The 18,982-nt window shown below is 33.3% G+C and overlaps 1 protein-coding gene across 1 annotated transcript in view; it reads left to right on the top strand.

Moving 5' to 3' along the window:
* Nucleotides 1–522: 522 nt before the first annotated feature.
* Nucleotides 523–18,982, top strand: part of LOC129229540 (semaphorin-2A-like) — a 652,526-nt gene continuing 634,066 nt past the window's right edge. Inside the window, exon 1 of the mRNA XM_054863862.1 lies at nt 523–1,651. Within this exon, the coding sequence (XP_054719837.1) occupies nt 1,522–1,651 (130 nt within the window). The 5' untranslated portion in view covers nt 523–1,521. The remainder of the gene's footprint in view (nt 1,652–18,982) is intronic.

Below are 18,982 nucleotides of genomic sequence, written 5' to 3'. Positions count from 1 at the left end.
TTATCAGGGGTGCCCCCGATGGGAGGTCAGTGTGACTTCCCAAAAATTTCCTTATTCGGCGATTTGTGTCTGACGATTCGGCAAAATTATCATCAGTCGGCGAGTTTTGGAGTTCCATCGAGCAAAATTACCATCATTCGGCGCAACTTGGAGTTTTATTCGGCAAAATTACCATCATTCGGCGCAATTTGGAGTTCCATTTGGCGCAATTTAGAGTATCATTCGGCAAAATTATCGTCATTCGGCGTAATTTCCTTCGGCAAATTGAGACTTTCCTCTCGCCAAAAAAATTAAGTTCAGGACGCCCCTGCTTGAAATAAATATGTTCCTTTCCCATTATTAGCCCAGGACCAATACACCTAAAATAGAACTTAATAATCTATAGTAAAAATAGAAAAAAAAATCCATTCATTCATCGCTTTTTTCTCTCTCTCTTTTGAATCAAACATGCAGATGACCTTACATTTGTGTTTTATTTTTTTCAGACAGTGTACGTCAGATAACAAGGTTGCAAGCGGCTAGTGTGCGAGGATCAACACGCCTTTTTCGTCTGTCGTAAACATTCCGTCGGCCTCTATCAACTTCGTACATCGGGGAGAGTGAGATAGGGGAAAGCAGACGAGAAGGAAAAAAATAAAGAAAGAAAAACTAGAAAGCGGGAGAGAGAGAGAGGAGAGAGGGAGAGAGAGCAACTGGACTTTGAGATTGAGCAGGAACCACCCGTGCGCAAGTGCACTGCGCAATCTACGGCGTCCTGTTTAAAAAGCAGAACAAGAGCTTTGGCTTCTCATTCCAGGGAAAGGATTAGAGCGGGGATGACAGACGATCGTGTTCTGAAGATGTCGTGACGGCGTGTGTAAAGTTTGGCATGTCCGAATACTTGTTCCGATGCAGAAAGCTTGATCTGTTTTCTTTGCTTCTAGTTGTGGAAGGTCTGAGTTAAATATTGATCTCCAGTTTATTTAAAAGTGCGCGTTATTTCTTTGGAAGAAAATACTGTGTGTTTACTGTTCGTCCACAAGACAGCGTTAATGAGAGTTGTTGAAGTTCCTAATCGTTCCAAGAAATGTAGTGTGCGTCAGATTCTTTTGTCACTGTGCATTGAACCGAATTTTTGTGTGCAATTATCCTGATTTGCGATTCTTAACCTTTGAAAGTTATTCTGAATGTTTGTCAATTATGGAAGCAAATGCCCAACTTGGTGTTCGGTTTCTGCCGTGCATCCGATGACACCTGCAATAGTTTCTTCACGAAAAAATAATCCTCTGCCTTTTTCTGAATGTAATAGCGTGTTACCAAATCAAAACCACATAATTTCTTTTATCCGTAGGAAGTAATAGTAGCTACCACAAAAGTAGAAGACAAAAATAATCGTTAATGGTACTTAACGACCGTTAAAATCACCTGAAATTGCTCAGTATTGTATAGTTACAACGTGTATTTAGTGTTTGTTTGATCTTCCGTACAAGCTCTTATCATCGATAATCACCGATATCAATTCTCTGGATTTTGTTGCTCATCATGACGACCAGGAACATCATAAAGGGCGAGAAAAGGACTCGTCGAATGATGATCATCATCTACTTAATGTCGGCAGTTTTTATAGTTGCCCATGCTGTCAACCCGCATCACAACAGGGTCATTGAAAAAGGTAGGACACAATCATTTTTATTGCCAGTTATGTTCTTTCTTTTTGAGACGTTTCCTGCTTTTTGTATTTTATGCTAGTATTTGATCTTTTGGATAGTGCTGACGAAGTCTCAGAAATATAATGAATTTCATTTTCACTCTTATCTGGTTTACTAAGATTTCTTGCTAGATCTACTTGCAATAATTGAAATTCCGGAGTTAGGTTTGCAATCATAAGGGGGCGTTGGGTGCCTACGAGAGTAGGATGAAGCGCAGATTATTATTGAAATTTTTAGAGGGGGGCGTTTTTACAAGTCTTCTTTTCCTATGTGAATGTGGATGCTCCTTAGCAAAGATTATCCCTCCAACAATCATTTCGATTACTTAAAGATTTAAAGCTTATAAATGACACAGTCCGATTGTAGATACTTCATAATTTATTCATTGTTATTACGTTGCATTTTAAATAAATTTGCCGCGGTTTTAACAAAATAAAAACAAATGTTTACACAACGATTCCTTTGTTATTTTGGTCTTGTTTCACTTATTCATACTTTAAATCAAAATACTTGATTAAAAGAAGGATTACATTTAAGAAACTACTTTGCATTTTGTATTCACACGGTTAATTTTTTTAAAGCCGATTTCTGAAGCAGCAAGCATAATCAGCAAGCAGGCGATTTTCTAAAAATGTAAAACATTGATGATCGTACAATAAATTAGAATTTTACCTTCATTTTTACTTATTTTTCCGATTTACTTAATCAAGGGCGTACCGGTCCCTCAGGAATAAATTTAAAACTTCCATGCGTCAATAAAGAATTTTATATTTTCAAACTTAAATTTCGAATGTTCTCGTAATATTTGGCTTCGGTTCCACCCGAAATAAATTCCAATTATATGCTCCTGCTCTAAATTAGTCATCGACCAGTTTTTGTGTAAAGCAGCCACTAATATTGAATGTTTTTGCCAAGGATAATGGGTGTGACTCAACTTATGACTTGCGTAGCAGCGTCCTCTCCCTCATGTCTTATTTTATTAGCGTCGCATTAGATGTTCTTTTGTAAAAACTTATTTTTAAAAATCTTTTTAACCACTTTGTAGCGTATCACTGTCAACCTTCATTAATCCAGAGCCTATTAAACCTGACTTCGCTTAATCTGAGCAGCTATTTAAATGTGCATACTGCGTAAGTAAAAGGCAAGTTAGTGCAATCATATATTTTTGTAAGCCGTTTTCGTAATTTTCTCTTATGAGTTTTTTACATTTGATTTTCTTGAAATCAAAATACTATCATTACTGCCCTGTGTACAATCCGTGTACAGCCGTGGGTAGGTAAAAGGGAGTGAGCAGCTGCAGTTTTTTCATTTTTTGCTTTTTTTCTCTTCTATTGTACGTTAGCTTTATTGTACAAGCTTGCTTATTTAGTTTCCGAAAAAAAGTCTAATTTCAAAACTTTCCTATTGTTAGTAGTGAATCCAAAACGTGTTTCTTGAAATATCTCGAAAACTCATTTCTGCAGATGCTGCTGCTTACCTGTCCCCAGCAGTGTTCATTGGTCTCAATTTATAGGTTATAATTTCATTTAATTCGTACTTCCATTAATTCGAGCTACCAGGATTATAAACATTGATACCGCTGACATTTCACGGCATTCTTCTCCACTCCCTGCGGCATCCACTCTGGATACCTCTAGTATAGTTAGTTTCATTTTTTAAATATAATGCATAACATCAAATTTGTTTGATTCGAAATATAGATGCATCCTTATTTTTTGATAATGGAGATACTTTCTGCGAGACAAACCTTTCAATACATTTCATTGATGCACTTTTAGTTTTTAACGACAATCCTAGTCTTGGACACAATCAGTGGCGATTCGTGCTTTGAAAAAGTGAGGGGGCCGGATCATGGGTGCACTCGCCTACCCCTCTTTTAAAAGTATTTTTTTAATATAAACTTTCTTAAAAAAATTATTCTTTCTTAAAATAATTGCGTTAAATAAATAAATTAAATTCATTTAAACGCAGGATAAGCTACGAAATACTTAAATTACAAAGTAAATCACGAACGATATTAACTATCATGTTTATGTCCATGATTACCGGTACGGTGGTGCACTCTCCCCTCTGACTTTCAAAAATAAAATTCAACTAACTATAAGCAGATAGGGAAAAGTTACAATTACATCACGAAAATTATTTATGTCCAGTACGCTTTCCGGCGCTGCCGTACGCCTCCCTTGCAGCACCGGTAGGGGCTGCAAGGAAGGACTTCGGAGGAGGAGGGGAGGGGGATCCCTTTCACCTCCTTTCTGTTCCAAATAAATAAATATACTTTTAAAAGAAATATTAATCTAATATATTTAATAAAAATATTATTTTTAATCTTTTAATAACTAATTATTTTGAATGAGTAAAATTAATTTTATTTTAAGCAAGGCCGAATTGCAAAAGTGCAAAAATATTGTGATCAGAGAAATATGAAAAAATTATAAATTTACTAATTTTAACAAAGATGAAAATACATCTCAGTATTCGCTTTAAAATAAATAAAATAAAAATTGATAAACTAAATTTTTAAAACTAAAAATAAATTACTTAAAAGACTAGTAAAAAATAATTTTAGCGTTTTATATGTGGGTGTACCCTTCTGCATATGAATCTGCAGACGCCCATGGGACATATTCGAATTTTTATCAGACACAGAGAATTTTTTTTTTTTTCAAATTATTGATAACTTGTCGTATTTTCTTTAACACTACATGTGAGCAGTAATTTAAAACAATTAATAATTTCTGTTAAACAATGGGAAGACATTTTTTTAATTAAAAAAATAATATTGTAACGATACGTGTATGCACACACATACATACAACACAACACACACAGTAGCACAACTAGATTTTTTTTTGGGGGGGGGGGGAGTAGTGGAGCACATTAGGGAATCAAATCCCATCAATTTGATTTGCTCATCAAATCTTTCAATTTTGAAACTTGTAGTTTTAAAAACGCAATTTTAGACGGTCTTTGGTGATGATAGGGGAAAGAACGGTACAGGAGACTCCGCGGAAATTTGTAGAAATTGAAGCTTTAAAACGCGGTTATAGGCCATATGGGATGGAGCTTCGGGACTCTCCCTGATCGTTTTTTTTTTCTTTTTTTGAAAAATAAATAGAAATCAATTCCTCTCCTCCCCCTTCAAATTTTCGGAAACACAATTGTAGACAAACTTTAAAGATTTTTGCGGGAAGGGGTTCCTAAAATCGGACTGAAGAAAAAAATAAAATCTTCGTATAATCCGCGGACAATACAATGCAGAAAAATGAAGTTCTGAATTAACAAAATTTTAGTAACTAAATTAAAAACATGAAACAATACCTTTTGAGGTTTTTTCCGAAAAATAATATAAAAAATAATGATTTCTTCTCTAAATTGTCGTTATAGTACGCTAATTACTTGAAGACTAAGTCAAGAAAGGAGCAAACCAGCTAATCTTGTGCAAAGGAAGGCTTCTTTTACGGCATGTTGTTTATTTTACACAGGCTGAATCGCGTAAGAAGAATATTGAAGCTGTGTAAAATAAACAACAGAAAGGCAAGGTAACGGTCTCAGCGAATCCTGCTGTAAATATTGAGGTTCAATGCGTTGGTGTTGAAGGAAAAAATACAGGTTACTTTTTTAACACTTAAAAAAGATAATCCGCGGATTATACGCAGGAAAATACGGTACAATCCTTTTTTTTTTTTAAATTTCAAACACGTACGCACGAAAAGAAAAGATTTTAGTAAAAAAAAGGAAAATAAATAAAGAGTTATAAACTATTGTCCGAAAAAAGTGAAGGGGCCCGGGCCCACTTTGGCCCCTTCCACGCGCCGCCACTGGACACGATCCTCACATTATCAATATCATTTTATTAATGCATTCTAAGGCTGCATTCGGAAGTCGCACCGGCGTTCAGAAACGATCGAGTACCAATACGTTTTGTATTCGGAATCAAATGTTTCGACTGCTTGCGGTGGCATCGGTGCGACCGATGCCTGTTTCCGAATGTAGCCTAAATTAATGCTTTTGCGCACTGAACTTCGTCAACGCTAAAATCATTTATGTTTTAATATCAATAATATTAAATTTACCATTGAAATTTTGATTATATAAGCGATGAATTCAATCTGTTACAACACGCCCAATTTCATCTGTTATATGTATTATAATAGCGATGCTATTAGGCAAACAAAACTTGAGAGATAATCAGGACTTAATTTGCATGGGAACTTTAGGGAACTCAGTAATCGTACTTCTCTCTTTAACTTGGGAATTTTTGATTGTTTTGACGGAATTTTACTATTTGCGCATAGTTAATGGGCTCTGAAGTATATAGGTTCCCTGTTCTTTTTTTTTTTTTTTTTTGGAGAGTGACATTTTTATTTAATGTACAGTTCTCGTACCTTTACATTTGTGAAAATCCATTAGTTTATGCAAAATTAACGGGTTTTATTATTATTTGTGAAATGTGCATAGGATTAAACAAATCTAACACAGTAGTCGAACTAAGTTAATAATTATGCAATAAATAATTATTTCAAACAAGCATTGATTTTCTATGAAAATGTTTATTACTTTTACGCGTAACATTCGAATTAATGAGATATTGCTGGGATATTTTTAAAGGCGGGAAAATACGCCTTGATATTGTTTAGAGGAGGGACATTAATATTGGGGCAGTGACATATACGAAAACAGCTAGTTATCAATTTTATGAAATACTATCTTTCTAAGGATGAAATGTTACATGGCAGTGAAAGAAGGGATGCGTACTATTTTAATTTTTGAACTTTTAGAATGTTTGATAGTTTTTAGTTTATAAGAAGTTGAAAAATATTCAAATTTAGTATTTTAAAAATTCCTATTGCTGATTTTTTTTTTCCATTTTTCGCAATGCATTTTTTTATATTTTTTATGTAAAGCTTGAAAATTTTCTTTACTAAATTTTTAGGACATATTTCCGATTTTTAATGCGTGAAAAATCATTGAAGAAGCATTAAAAATATTTTCGACTATGATGTTAAATGATTTTTTTTTTTTTTTTTTGTCGTGCAATGCACAATAATTTTTTTTTTTTTTTTACTTTTATGTTTCAAAGTCTCTATTTTTTATACTTAACCAGCAATTACATTTGGTCAGACTTCTGCTTATTGCACTCCATTTGTAGAATTTGTTCATTTATTCGCTTATTTTCTTTTTCAAAACACTTTTTTTTTTAAATCTTAGGAAGGCAAAAATATTTCTAGTTGCGTTGGCAAAATATTCACGGTTGTAAAGAACGGCGAATTCAAATGTATTTGCAAGTTGGTATTTCTAATTAAAACTTAAATTGTTAGTTTTTTTTTAAACATGAACTACTGGTCAACTGTAATATTTTCTCCAACGTGTTTGGCGTCATCAAAGCTTTTAACGAGCAATTTATGTTTCTATTTAATTTACAAATAATAATTACTTTTTTACTTAAGTAAATCGGGTTGACGTAACGAAAATTGAATGTTAACTTATTTTAAAAAGCAGTTATATCTATCAAAAAAAGTTTACTATTATCTGCCAAAAATGCTACAGTTTTTAAAAATTCTATATCTTATTGAAACTAAAATCTCGCTCAAGCGTTCATGCACTCACTGGTTGGTCTACCCTACGGTGTAGAATTATAGAATATGTTACATCGTGATGCACTTATTTTTTAACTTTAGAGCAGTAGACGCTCGATACAGTAGTCATTCAATTAAGGATTACTGGAGCATAGATTAAAATTGATAGTAAGAGAGAGTAATACGAGTACTATTTAAATTTGAAGCATCTGCGTTATGTAATTGCTGTGTCAAAACTTGAAAAGCTGATGCTTAAAAGTTTTCTTAAAGCTTGATCGTATCACACTTTTATCTTCATAGTTTTGTGAAATAATTTTTCGAATATTTTACTAAAATTGTTCAATTTGTGAAATAAACTAAATGTGAACTTTAAGCTTTGAGAAAACTTTTTTACCAACTTCTTTAATTTTAGCCCGGCAAATATTTATCGTAATTCTTTTTTCAAGCAGTAATATATAAAAATGGTGAAGTTCGTATATAGTTTTCGCATATAGAACAGTTGTAAAAAAATATTAAGGAGATTACCTTGTTGAAATTGAAGAAACTGGTGAAAATATTCTTAAAGCTTGATAGTGCCACCGAGAGCCAAAGTGATCTGCTTGCCAGTTTGATCGCCGGGCACCCCTCCACCCCTAAAATTTGCCAAATTTGCACCACTCCGATTCCAAGCCGGGTTCGTTCATGGGACGGGCCCCTAGTTTCCAAATAGGCTGACATGGCCTCTCGTCGTCCCTGAAGTTTGATCGTATCAAACCGTTTCCTACAAAATGTTATTAAAGAGAATTAAAAATATTTTATTTTGATTAGTGCGCTGTCTTCAAGCAAAAATTACACAACACTAAAGTTCGGATATAGTTTTCTTTCAAATAAAATTTTTTTAAAAGCCAAAGCAGAATTTTTCCGTATTAAAGATAACTCTAAAAATACTTCCCAGTCGATTGCCTTAATTTATCACGTTTCACCACAATACTTCGAACGACGTTCTCGTGCAAACTTTGCTTTAAAGAGTGTTAATGCGTGTGGCGAAAACAAATGATTTCTCGGAAAATCTTCGAGATAATACAAACACAATTAAGCGAAGCTACAAGCGATATCTTCAGGGGCCTAGTTTTAGGTATCGAGGGGCGAGATAAGTGATCTATTACGTATAAGTTTTCATGCTGAACCAGATAATGTTGAGGCCGTATTCAGGGAGCCGGGATTTTCTTTTTTTCCCGCTTAGATTTTTTTGGTGTGGTAATGTGGAATTAGTAATGACACTAAAAATACTGAATATGATTATTCTGAGCAAGTACATAAAATATTAATGCTTATGGTAACGGATATGCAGCATAATATGGTTTTTGTATTATAGGTGCTGCAAGCTATTAGGCTGCTTATTTGATTTCGGAATCGGTAAATGATGTAAGTTGTAGTAGCTTTGATGAATATTTAACAACCAGGAACTTAGGGGCTTTTTTTCAACAAAAAGGAGTCTTTGTTTTGTGCATGGGGACAGTTTTGATATTGATTATTTCATCTTTTTTTTTTGATAATTGAGAGTTAAATTGTCATACACGTATGTCCCAAAACAATGATAAATATATTGTAAAAATATTATTTTAGTAGTAGTATTATTTAGTAGTATATATTTAGTATTAAAAATATTATTTAAGTAGTAGTAAAACCTGATACGTTACAGAATTAAAAGAAGTTCTTCTTTTCAAGCAAACTAAACAAAAAAAGAAAATGCCTCACTGTTATTTAAGTAGTAGTAAAACTTGATATGTCATTGAATTAAAAGAAATGAGTACTTTCAAGCGAACTAAACTTTAAAAAAAACTTTAAGTTTATAATTAATTTGAATTCTGAAATTTTGAATTCAAATTATATTTTTCGCAATCACGAGTTGCGACAGAACCCTACTTATTGGTTACTACCCTATTCACTTGTTTCTAGAAACGGCTCCTGTCCCTTTTCTTGATCGGTTACGTGTGTACAGTTGGGTATGTGTAGGCTTTTGTGTGTGCGTAGACCTGTGTGTATGCACGTTGGCGTGTGTATGTGTGTGAGTTCGTATGCGTATGAGCGTGTATGTGTGTAGGATATGGACGCCACCGACTAGGAGCGGCTACCGGGGGACGGAGTCGCACCTGCAGGAGACGGTGGGGGTTGAAAAAGGCACGGACATCAAAGACGGTCAAATGAGAACAATAAGAACTAGTGATTGCTCCAAAAAGAGAAAAAAAAGTCCCACATTTGCGAATACCGAAAAAATAAACCTATTTTTGTTTTCCATCGGATTGCTGCATTTACAAGTTTAAAACTGATTTAATAACATCTTGAGTGAGTACTTTCTTGGTTATAGGCAACTACAGAGCTTCAATTAGTTCCTATAGTATTTTATAAGACTTAATTGGGTATTTTGCCACATGATGCTTGCAAAGGAGTAACAGGTACTTAATGTATGAGATAGCATGACAGGTCTTTAAGTCATTCAAATAGATATATGCTTATTCTAAGTTTTTAATTTTGATTTATATGTGCTAAAGTATAGAATTTAAAACTATTAGGCATCGTGCGAGGTCAGTGTTTGAATTGTTAGTTCAGAAACTTTTGTTACACTTTCAATTAAGAAGCAAACACACCGAAGTGACTACAAACTGCATATTTAGACACACGCCAGTGTGTCAGCCAAGTTCAGAAATCAGGCGACACATCTACCAGTGTGTATTTTACACGAACCATTTCAAGTTACTTTTGGCCCCCTCATTTCTAAAAAACTATTAAATCTACGTGCTTGAAATTTTGTATGTCTAATAGAGCTGCGTAGCAGACCTGTGATCCTAAATTTCATGAATGTACTTCTTATAGTTATGGAATTATTAAGATCTGAAAAGTCATTTTTTTACACTGACTCACTCACTCATCAAAATGTTTACGAACTTCCAAGCGTCTCTCATACTTTAAATTTGGCATAAAGGTAGATTTTCATTCACGTGTATAGGGAAAAGTTTAGAAAGTCAAAAAACTTCATTAAAATAACAAAAAACTACGCTATTTTTTATGAGCATCACTTTACCACGCGATTGCAAAATATTTCGCCAAATAAATCAAAACAAATGGGCTCGTCAAACGTTGCCAAAACAAGGTTGATGAAGTTTTAAATTAACAATTTTTAACCAAAATGGGGCTTTAAACGATACTTTAAGTTCCGTTAAAATGAAAAATGTTCCATCAAATAATTAAAATTACAAATCTAGAGCTAAGCATTCAAAATCAAAAATAACCAGCTTTAAAATTTATAAAAACTTTAGAACTCAATTTATTGCAAAATTTTTCAGGAGGAGCAAAAATGGCAGCAATAATTTCAACAATTGAGAAATACTTTCGCCAATTCTGCATATTTTACGGTCTATATTATAATAATCCCCCCCCCCCCCGAACAATTTTAAAATTCCAGGCAGATTTTGAGATGAGTCAGCAGTTTTCCTAATTTTCGACAAATTTGAGAACGCCAAAGATCTCAAAAGAAGCCAAAGACCAAGCGCTAATGTACATTGGCCTTACTGATAAATGAGAAAAGCAGACGATTATTGCCCAAAATTGGCGATCGCGCCAAGACCCCAGTCATCAAAATATCTTCAAAACTTCTAAAAGAGAAACCGCAAATCAGTGCATGGTGAAAGCAGGAAAAAAAAAGAGGAAATCATATATTTGTGTACGCATTTGCATTTATAATTGTCTGAATTAGAACGTAATCTTCGATTTAGCTTTTCGAAAAGTAATGATACCCCAAAAAAACATAAATGTGAAAAAGAAGCCAAGTTCGGTCGAAATGAGATTCGGGGTAGACGGTGTCGCCGACAAAAAAAAAAAAAAAAAAAAAAAAAAAAATCAGATCTGAACGGTTACCAAGTTCCATAGCAGTTCCACGTAGATGTTAGATTTTCCCCATGTTCTTCAATTCATTTAGAAAACATTTTTTTTTTTACTTTCTTTGATAATGGATTTAAAGCTTGGCAAGTTTGAAAAAAAAAAAAAAAAGCGATGACTAAAACTTGCCGCAGGTTTAAAATCCATTATCAAAGGAAGTAAAAAATTGTTTTCTAAATGAATTGAAGAACATGGGAAAATCCAACATCTATATGGAACTGCTATGGAACTTGCTAACCGTTTAGCATAAAAGTAAACATATAAACGCACATTAAATATAATCTCTAAAGTATAGTAGAAACTCATTTACCCGGACTAATGGGGATCCAGGATGTCTGAATTATGGGAAGTACGGATTAAACAAAAAAAAACAATAAAATTTGCTCAGGTACATAAAGAAACTACTGTACACAGTAAAAATTGTATTTCGGACAGACTAATTAATCAGACTGTCACTATCTAAATAATAGAATAATTACTTTAATAATTTATCAATGAATCATATTGCACTCGGAGTCTAAGATTCCGGCTCGCTTCGCTCACCAAACAGACTGTGCCAACTGGGCAGTTGCTTCGGAGGTTGGTAGGTATTTAGCTATGGACTTGACGAAACCATGTCACAAAGGGTTTCTGCACTCTAATCAGTGCATTGTCCTTCAAGAAGCATTGGAGTTCATAAGAGGGTGGAGGGGAGGGGAAAATTGGGTATATACCCGTGCCCTCCCCCTCCCCGAAAAAAATTGAAGTGACGGGCCTGCTTCCAGCTAAGGATTCTGGACTGAGTTTTACCTTCATAAAGCCCCCTAGAGTGTTAGAGTCAAATTTAAAACTTCATTTTGAAATTTAGTAACAACTTTCATTATTTTAAAAGGAAAACCAAATGCTAATAGTTTGTCCTTGTTTTCTTATTTCTTCAGCAAACTTATTAAAAGATTTTGTTTTGAGTCTAAAAATTTAATTTTTAAAAAAATTGTGCAAATGACAATGATAAGATTAGCAGCGGATTAAAAACGCTGAACTTGCAAAACAAATGACGTTGAACAAAATAAATCCACTGCAAAATGGATGAGGTTTAGGTTTTGGGAACAAAACCCACCCTCGCTTTCTCACATTCCTTGCGTATTTAGCCCCCATCTCCGTAATAGATTTTCAGAAAATCCCCTTGTTAGCGACAAAATTGGCTAACAAAGTCATAAACTTATTAATTTATTATGTGATAGGTATATGTATCCTGTGTGCAGCATAAATATTTTCTGTTTCCTGCAGAAAATTACTTGCGTTGAACAACTTTGTGACGAACCAGTGTTGACACTGGCAGATTAAATAGTTTTATCTTTCAAATTGCCGCTTCATTAATCAATTTGTCAGCGTTGTCAGCTACGGTCAGGGTTATGTTTATCTTTCATGCCAAGATCTAAGGAGTGATCGTTTGTTTATTTTTAGCTCAGAAACAGATATTACTATTTGACGAGGTCTAAAGTTTTCGAAAAGGGGAAAAAAACAAAAACAATGTCGTTTAAGATAAGTCCAAATTTGCTTAAAATAATTTATGTTAATTCCATTCTTTATATATACTGCTCCCAATGGTTGGTCAAGGAAATCTCATAATAAACGTACGATAAATTAAGACTAAAAAAAATGAACACATTTTTTTAAATAAAAAATCAAAACAAATATTGCTGAACTTTAAGTATATATTTAACCAATCTTAATGTTCTTAGTATAATATTTACGCTTACCTCATGCGTCTTTGGACACAGGTTCTAACTCTCGGTCCAAAAGACCAGTCGGTTTGATTTTAGAGTTGCAGGAATTTGTCAGTGCCTATGGCGTATGATTTTGCGACACGTAAAAGATCCTGGAGTATTCGTTTGGTTTTGAGGTCTCTTGGCAAAATTAAATTCCCAGTGCAGTTTCGCATCGAAGACAACCCAGGCACTTCCGTCTGATGGGAAGCGTAGCGCCAAAATCAACTTCTCTAACGTAGACCCATAAGGAAAGGAAAAAAATGTTTTTAATCGTTTTTTTCTTGAAATAGACGATTTAAGAAAATAAGAAACAGGAATCGTGTGTTGTAAAGACACACGATGTAAGTGAAAATTTAACCTTTTTTTTACATTCTAAACTGTTTCTTCACCCGCTCGCTTTCTCTCACGTGACGCATTTGTTCTTTCTGCGCCTGACTTAAGTATATTCACAACAAAATTGAATATTTTAATGAAGAAAATAGATTTTATACAACGAGAAAGCTAAACAATGCTCGAAATCCGTTTTTTAATTGTTCTCAAAAACGATGGAAAATTGTAGGATTTATGAAGCAAATATTTTTTAACGAAAGTTAAATTGATTTCAAAACTGAACTTAAGCAATGTGTATTACGCTTTCAAACTAATATAACTTGACTTAAAACAAAGAATTGTGCAATATTTGAAAAGTTTAAATCCGCAAATATATGCTTGCTTCAGTTCAGCCTTTTTATTAATTTGTTAGGTTTATTAACAAAACTAACTTTTAAGAATATTTTTCATTGCTTGTGGCAACAGTTAAAAAACAACTACCCGTCACACAAAAGTTTTGCCGAACGGAATTTCAAAGCTCTTGCATAAAAAGTTAACTACAAAAAGTTAATTTTCAGAAGTATTCGCCTATTTGATTCCAGTAAAGAGGTTAAGAACCCATAAAAATGTATAGGCCTTTCATATCTCCTAAAACTAGACTATTTATCTACTGAAATCTATTTCTTTCGCGATATAAAAATAAAAAAATCTCGTATATTGAAAACGTCTTTTCACGTATCTGTTTCGATTTTTGCTTGTGTCGTTGAACTTGAAAAGACTTTTCAATATCTTAGAGAAAAACCACTTACCTGCCTGGAATATACCCTTTTCGAAAAGATATTGAAAGCAAGCACATCGTTTATCACACTGACCATCATCAGAATTGCAATTCCTCCTTTGAAAATGATGGAAAAATAAGGTTTTGAATTATCCTTTGGCTAGACGCTTTTCGAAAAAATACATTTTGCGGAAGAAAAACGTTGAAAAATAACTTCGCCTCCAGATTTCATTTTAGACATTCAAAAGCCAACAAAGTTCTGTTTATTTTCTGGAGGTAAATTGGTAGCTTTGAGTGGAAGAAATTATATGGGAGAGATCTTTTTTTTAGTTAAAATTCAATTGCTGGATTTCTGTGATCACAATAGAGACTAGTTAAAAAGTGTATTAGTTAGGAAAACTAGTTTATTTTTTACGTCAGTCGTCTTTAAAAAGATATTTGATGATAAAATATTTATTTTCATAGTTGGTTGAGAAGCAATTTTTAGAATCAAATTCTTACTGGCAATTGAATGTGAAATTTATCAAAGGAGCCTGATCAAATAACTAAAAAGAACGTCTTGAAATATTAAATGATTAAATCAAAATAATTCAGTAAAATTGTGCGTAATTTGCATAATTGCAGCATTTAAGTTATCCTATTTTTCGCATTGAATTATATTTTAAAGTTTTTTGTGCTATTGACCTAGGGAAAATAATTGAATTGTATAAATGCTCTAACTTCTGATATTTTATGGCATGGAAATATCACTTGAAATATAAAACGTTGGCAGTTTAATTTCTACAGGCAGATTAAATTTCTTGACAAGTATGATGCGTATTTTTTTTTTTCAAAAATGTACTCGTAAATTATGTATTTTTATTCAATTGCAAAGAAAATGGCGCTTATACTTATAGTCACATGCTTTGCTTTTAAAATTTATTTTTGAATTTTACTTTGTCTGAGAGTAAAATTTCAACATGCAAATGCAGTTTTACACGCAAATTGTTCTTGTTTGTTTTCGAATGTAGAATGTGTATTTATGAATTATTTCATTGTAAGTTCTAGAGATAATTTACTAAAATTTTTGATTAAACCTGCAGGGTATTGATATACATTTTTCACAGCTAAACACACCTGAAGTGTATTAAATCAAGTACAATAATGCCTTTTTGATTTACATTTTCGTTCAGAAAGTTCTCTCTTGATAAACTTTTAATAGTACTTAATTAACGCGTCCCCAGAAGGATAGAAATTACTTTTTATTTTCGTCTGCACAAGTTTTCTCATTTGAAATCAACATTCTTCAAGGTATCATAAGTTTATTTTCTCTATCTGCGAATGCAGATGGGTGTCATGATCCCCTCTCCCTTAATCGAACAAATATAGTCTAATTGAACAAATATAACGTACATTTTACCAGAAAGAAAAAAAAATTTTGATTTTTTATTTAAAAAAAATCGTTTGAATGGGGTCGTTTCCAAAATTTTAAAAGTAATTTTTTCTGAAAGAACATGCTTAAAAACATAGTATCTGACCATTTTAAAAATTATTTGACTAAGTTTAATGTTTAAAAAAAAAACTTTAATTGGTGCGTTTCATTGTTTACACTTCTGCCGATGACATCACAAATGATGAAATGCCATTCACTGTTGCCATTCGCAGAGCGTAATATTTAATTTGCTTCTTTACTCACGTGTACTGGCAACGATATGATTGATAGCAAGCGTAGAACGCAAATATTTAATGCGCTTCTTGACTATCATAACGTGGAATCGCGGCACACAGATGCGCCAAAAGTACATCATTTGTGACGTCATAAAGACCACGACTTGTTTGAAAAATCGGACATTTTAAAAAAGTAATCAAAAAAAAAACAGTTGGGAAAATTCAAGTATTTTCTTGGTCCATGTTATTATTATTATTATTATTACTATTGTTATTTCTTTTGCTTATGCTCTCAATTTCAAGTGACTAAAAGTGGTACGTTTGACTGAAGGGTTACAACCCCATCATTTATTAGATGGAGTTAAACCAATTTTTATCATTTTGACTGTAAGAAGCCAGCTGGTTCGTGTGAAGCGTTCGCGCTTGAATTCGCAATCCAACTCAATACATTATCCAAAAATCCGATTTTTAAGAGTAGTTTTCAAAAATCAGCAAAATGTGAATGGTTTTATTTTTTATCGATATATATATTTTTAATGATGGCTAACTTCTGAAGTTTGATGAAGTATTAAGAAAGTTATGGTGAACTATAAAAAGATACCCTTGAGAAATAATACATACGATGCTTTGGGGCCATTCATTAATTACGTAAGGGTGATGTTGACAACATTTGACTTCTCCCTCCCGTCCATGTAGGAGTACGTAAGATTTTTCAACCCCCCTCCCAAATGTTCTTACTTAAGGTTCCATTTCGTTTCTCAAAATAATAAAATAACGAATCTTAAGCCACTGGAGTCGTTATTAAATGCACTATTATTTAATCAAACCTTTTTAGGTAAGGAAATATTTACTAAAAAGTTGGAATCTAGACTCAATGTTTTTTTGAAATTTTTTTGTGCATGATGTGATGCTAATTAAAAATAAAACATGCCATAGATAGTGCGAGTCTTTTATTATATTTTACACTATTCATTCTTTGTAAAACAAATAAAGAAAAACTCATCCTAATACGATTTTTAGCCTACTTTCCCAGTAAAAGTCAGAGAAAGAAGAGAAATGCATGAAAGAAGGCATCTTGATTTAATGCATCTTGAAAATATCACAAAAAACAAAAAGACTCAAAATAAAAAAATTAATTAAATATCGAAAAATTAAAAATTGGAAAGTAGGGCATTGAGATGGGGGAAAATGTCTTTCTGCCCCCCCCCCCCTAATAAATTTGTAGTAAATAGTCCGATTCGAACACATTTTTTTTTGTTCGAAAAATCTCGGCGAGGGCACTTCATTTTTATATTTCACTTTTTGATTTGAATAATTTTCCGTTCAATTTTGAACAGTTCAAATCCTTTAATATTAGCGCCTACAGGGAAACTGAAAGTCAATGTAGATTTTGCACTTGAAGGCGGATTTACTTCAAACAAATTTTGTTGGAAATAGCTCTTGACAATATATCCCGACTCTGACTTCGAGAATTTTGGGGCACCTGACTCCGACTCTTGTGCCCGACAATTAGTCGAGCTCCGACTCCCCGACTTCGATTCTGACTTCGTAACTTTGGAAAAAATTTATACACAGAGGAAAAATGACTGACCCCGATTCTTGGATAGAACTGACTCCCCCGATTCTTGGAGTCGGAGTCTTCCGACTCCGACTCCTTTATCTCAAAATAAGTCTGGCTCCGATTCCGCAAACATTGGCAGAGTTGCGGACTCTAAGGGAAATAACCGATTTCAACTCCGAGTTTTTGAATTAAATACCTTCGACTCCCGAATCTGACGCTTTTATCCCAAAATGAGATTTGACTGTGACTCCGACTCCGCAGCCATGGTTTTAACTTTAACTATGAAATAATTGTTAATAATATGATTTTTTTTTCACTCTAAAGTTTTAATTTATGTATTCAGATTTCGGCGGATAAACTCGAAGTCCTTTATGTTTCTACATAAAAATATGCGCCGACATTTTTTTTTTTTTTGACAATGAAAATTATTTCTTTGAGTTGACATTTTATTGTTTTTATTTATTTTGGAAAGTACATTAATTCATTTTCAAAAATATTTTTTGGCAACAGGGGAAAAACAAACGATTTTTGTTTTGTTTTGATGTGATGTATGATGTATTTCATAAGCTTATAAATTTTAATTATTTTTTTTTCTTTTTGAATGCGGTTAAAGATTTTTTTAATGGAAAAAAGTGTATTAGCTGTTTTGTTTAATATGTTGTTCGTTTATTTTTTTTTAAATATTTTTTATTTTATTTTATTTTTTTACGCATCTATTTTTTTTTTAGATAAGTGAGGTATATTTTATTCCAGCTTAAATGATATCAGCTTAAAATATTAAAACAATATGTTTGAATTGTGATTTCAGCTATTTTTGAGAATATTGATCATATACTAGATCATAAACTAGAAAGTAAATAGGGTATACGGGAAAGTAGACTCGTTTAGTTCTAGATGGAACTTCTTGTTACCTTCCAGATGCAAATGAAATATGATCACTGCCTAACAACTTGACCGCGCGATTTTAAAATGGGTTTGACTCTCTCCCCCCCCCCCCTAAGTCCCAAGTAAGTGTGTGTAGTGATTTTTCCGACCCACCTCCCCTTGGGACTCTTGCGTAATTGATGAATGGCCCCTTTCCTTTTATAAATTTTATTCGATTTTTTCTGCTTTTATTATCATAAAAAATGATTATAATATATAAATTTTCTCCACCGCAGCGAAGAAGTCTTCTCATTATCCTCATTATATGCAACCGCTTTGCCCATTTTCAGAAATATATCCTTAATATATTTCTTCGGTATTTTTTAAAACCATCATTAAAGTCCCATACTAAGTGAAAGTATTCCGTTCAAAAATTATGCGTTCTTCTAATTATCCCACAGAACAGCGACTGAGGCTCATCCGTAAATTCCGCTGCATTTCTTTGAACTTTTCGCTCTGTGGTTATACTTTGGTATCTCGAACAAGGGAACTATTTTTCTAAGCGGAGCAGTCGTTGATTACGCGATTAAAGCCGGTCGTCGGCGCGCATTAAGACTCATTTGCGCGTTAATGAAACGATGTCCTTCTGCGCTGCCTCGTAGATTTATGAGCCGTGTTTTTTTTTTTCGGCGACATAGTGTATGTTGTTCGGCTTTGCCCCAAATTCTTCATTTCTTGGACATACATTTTGTGGTTTCTTCGTGTGCGGTCTCAAAGATGGTGTTGATTCGAAGAAACTAAAAACAATTTATGTGTATGTTGGTCTGCAATATTACCCAGCTATTTGAGAATTTTTTTTAAACAATTTATTCAAGTACGAACTGCGCAACTGG

The sequence above is a fragment of the Uloborus diversus genome, chromosome 9, assembly GCF_026930045.1.
Source record: "Uloborus diversus isolate 005 chromosome 9, Udiv.v.3.1, whole genome shotgun sequence".
NCBI lineage: Eukaryota > Metazoa > Arthropoda > Arachnida > Araneae > Uloboridae > Uloborus > Uloborus diversus.
This window is presented reverse-complemented; position numbering and strand designations above follow the sequence as displayed.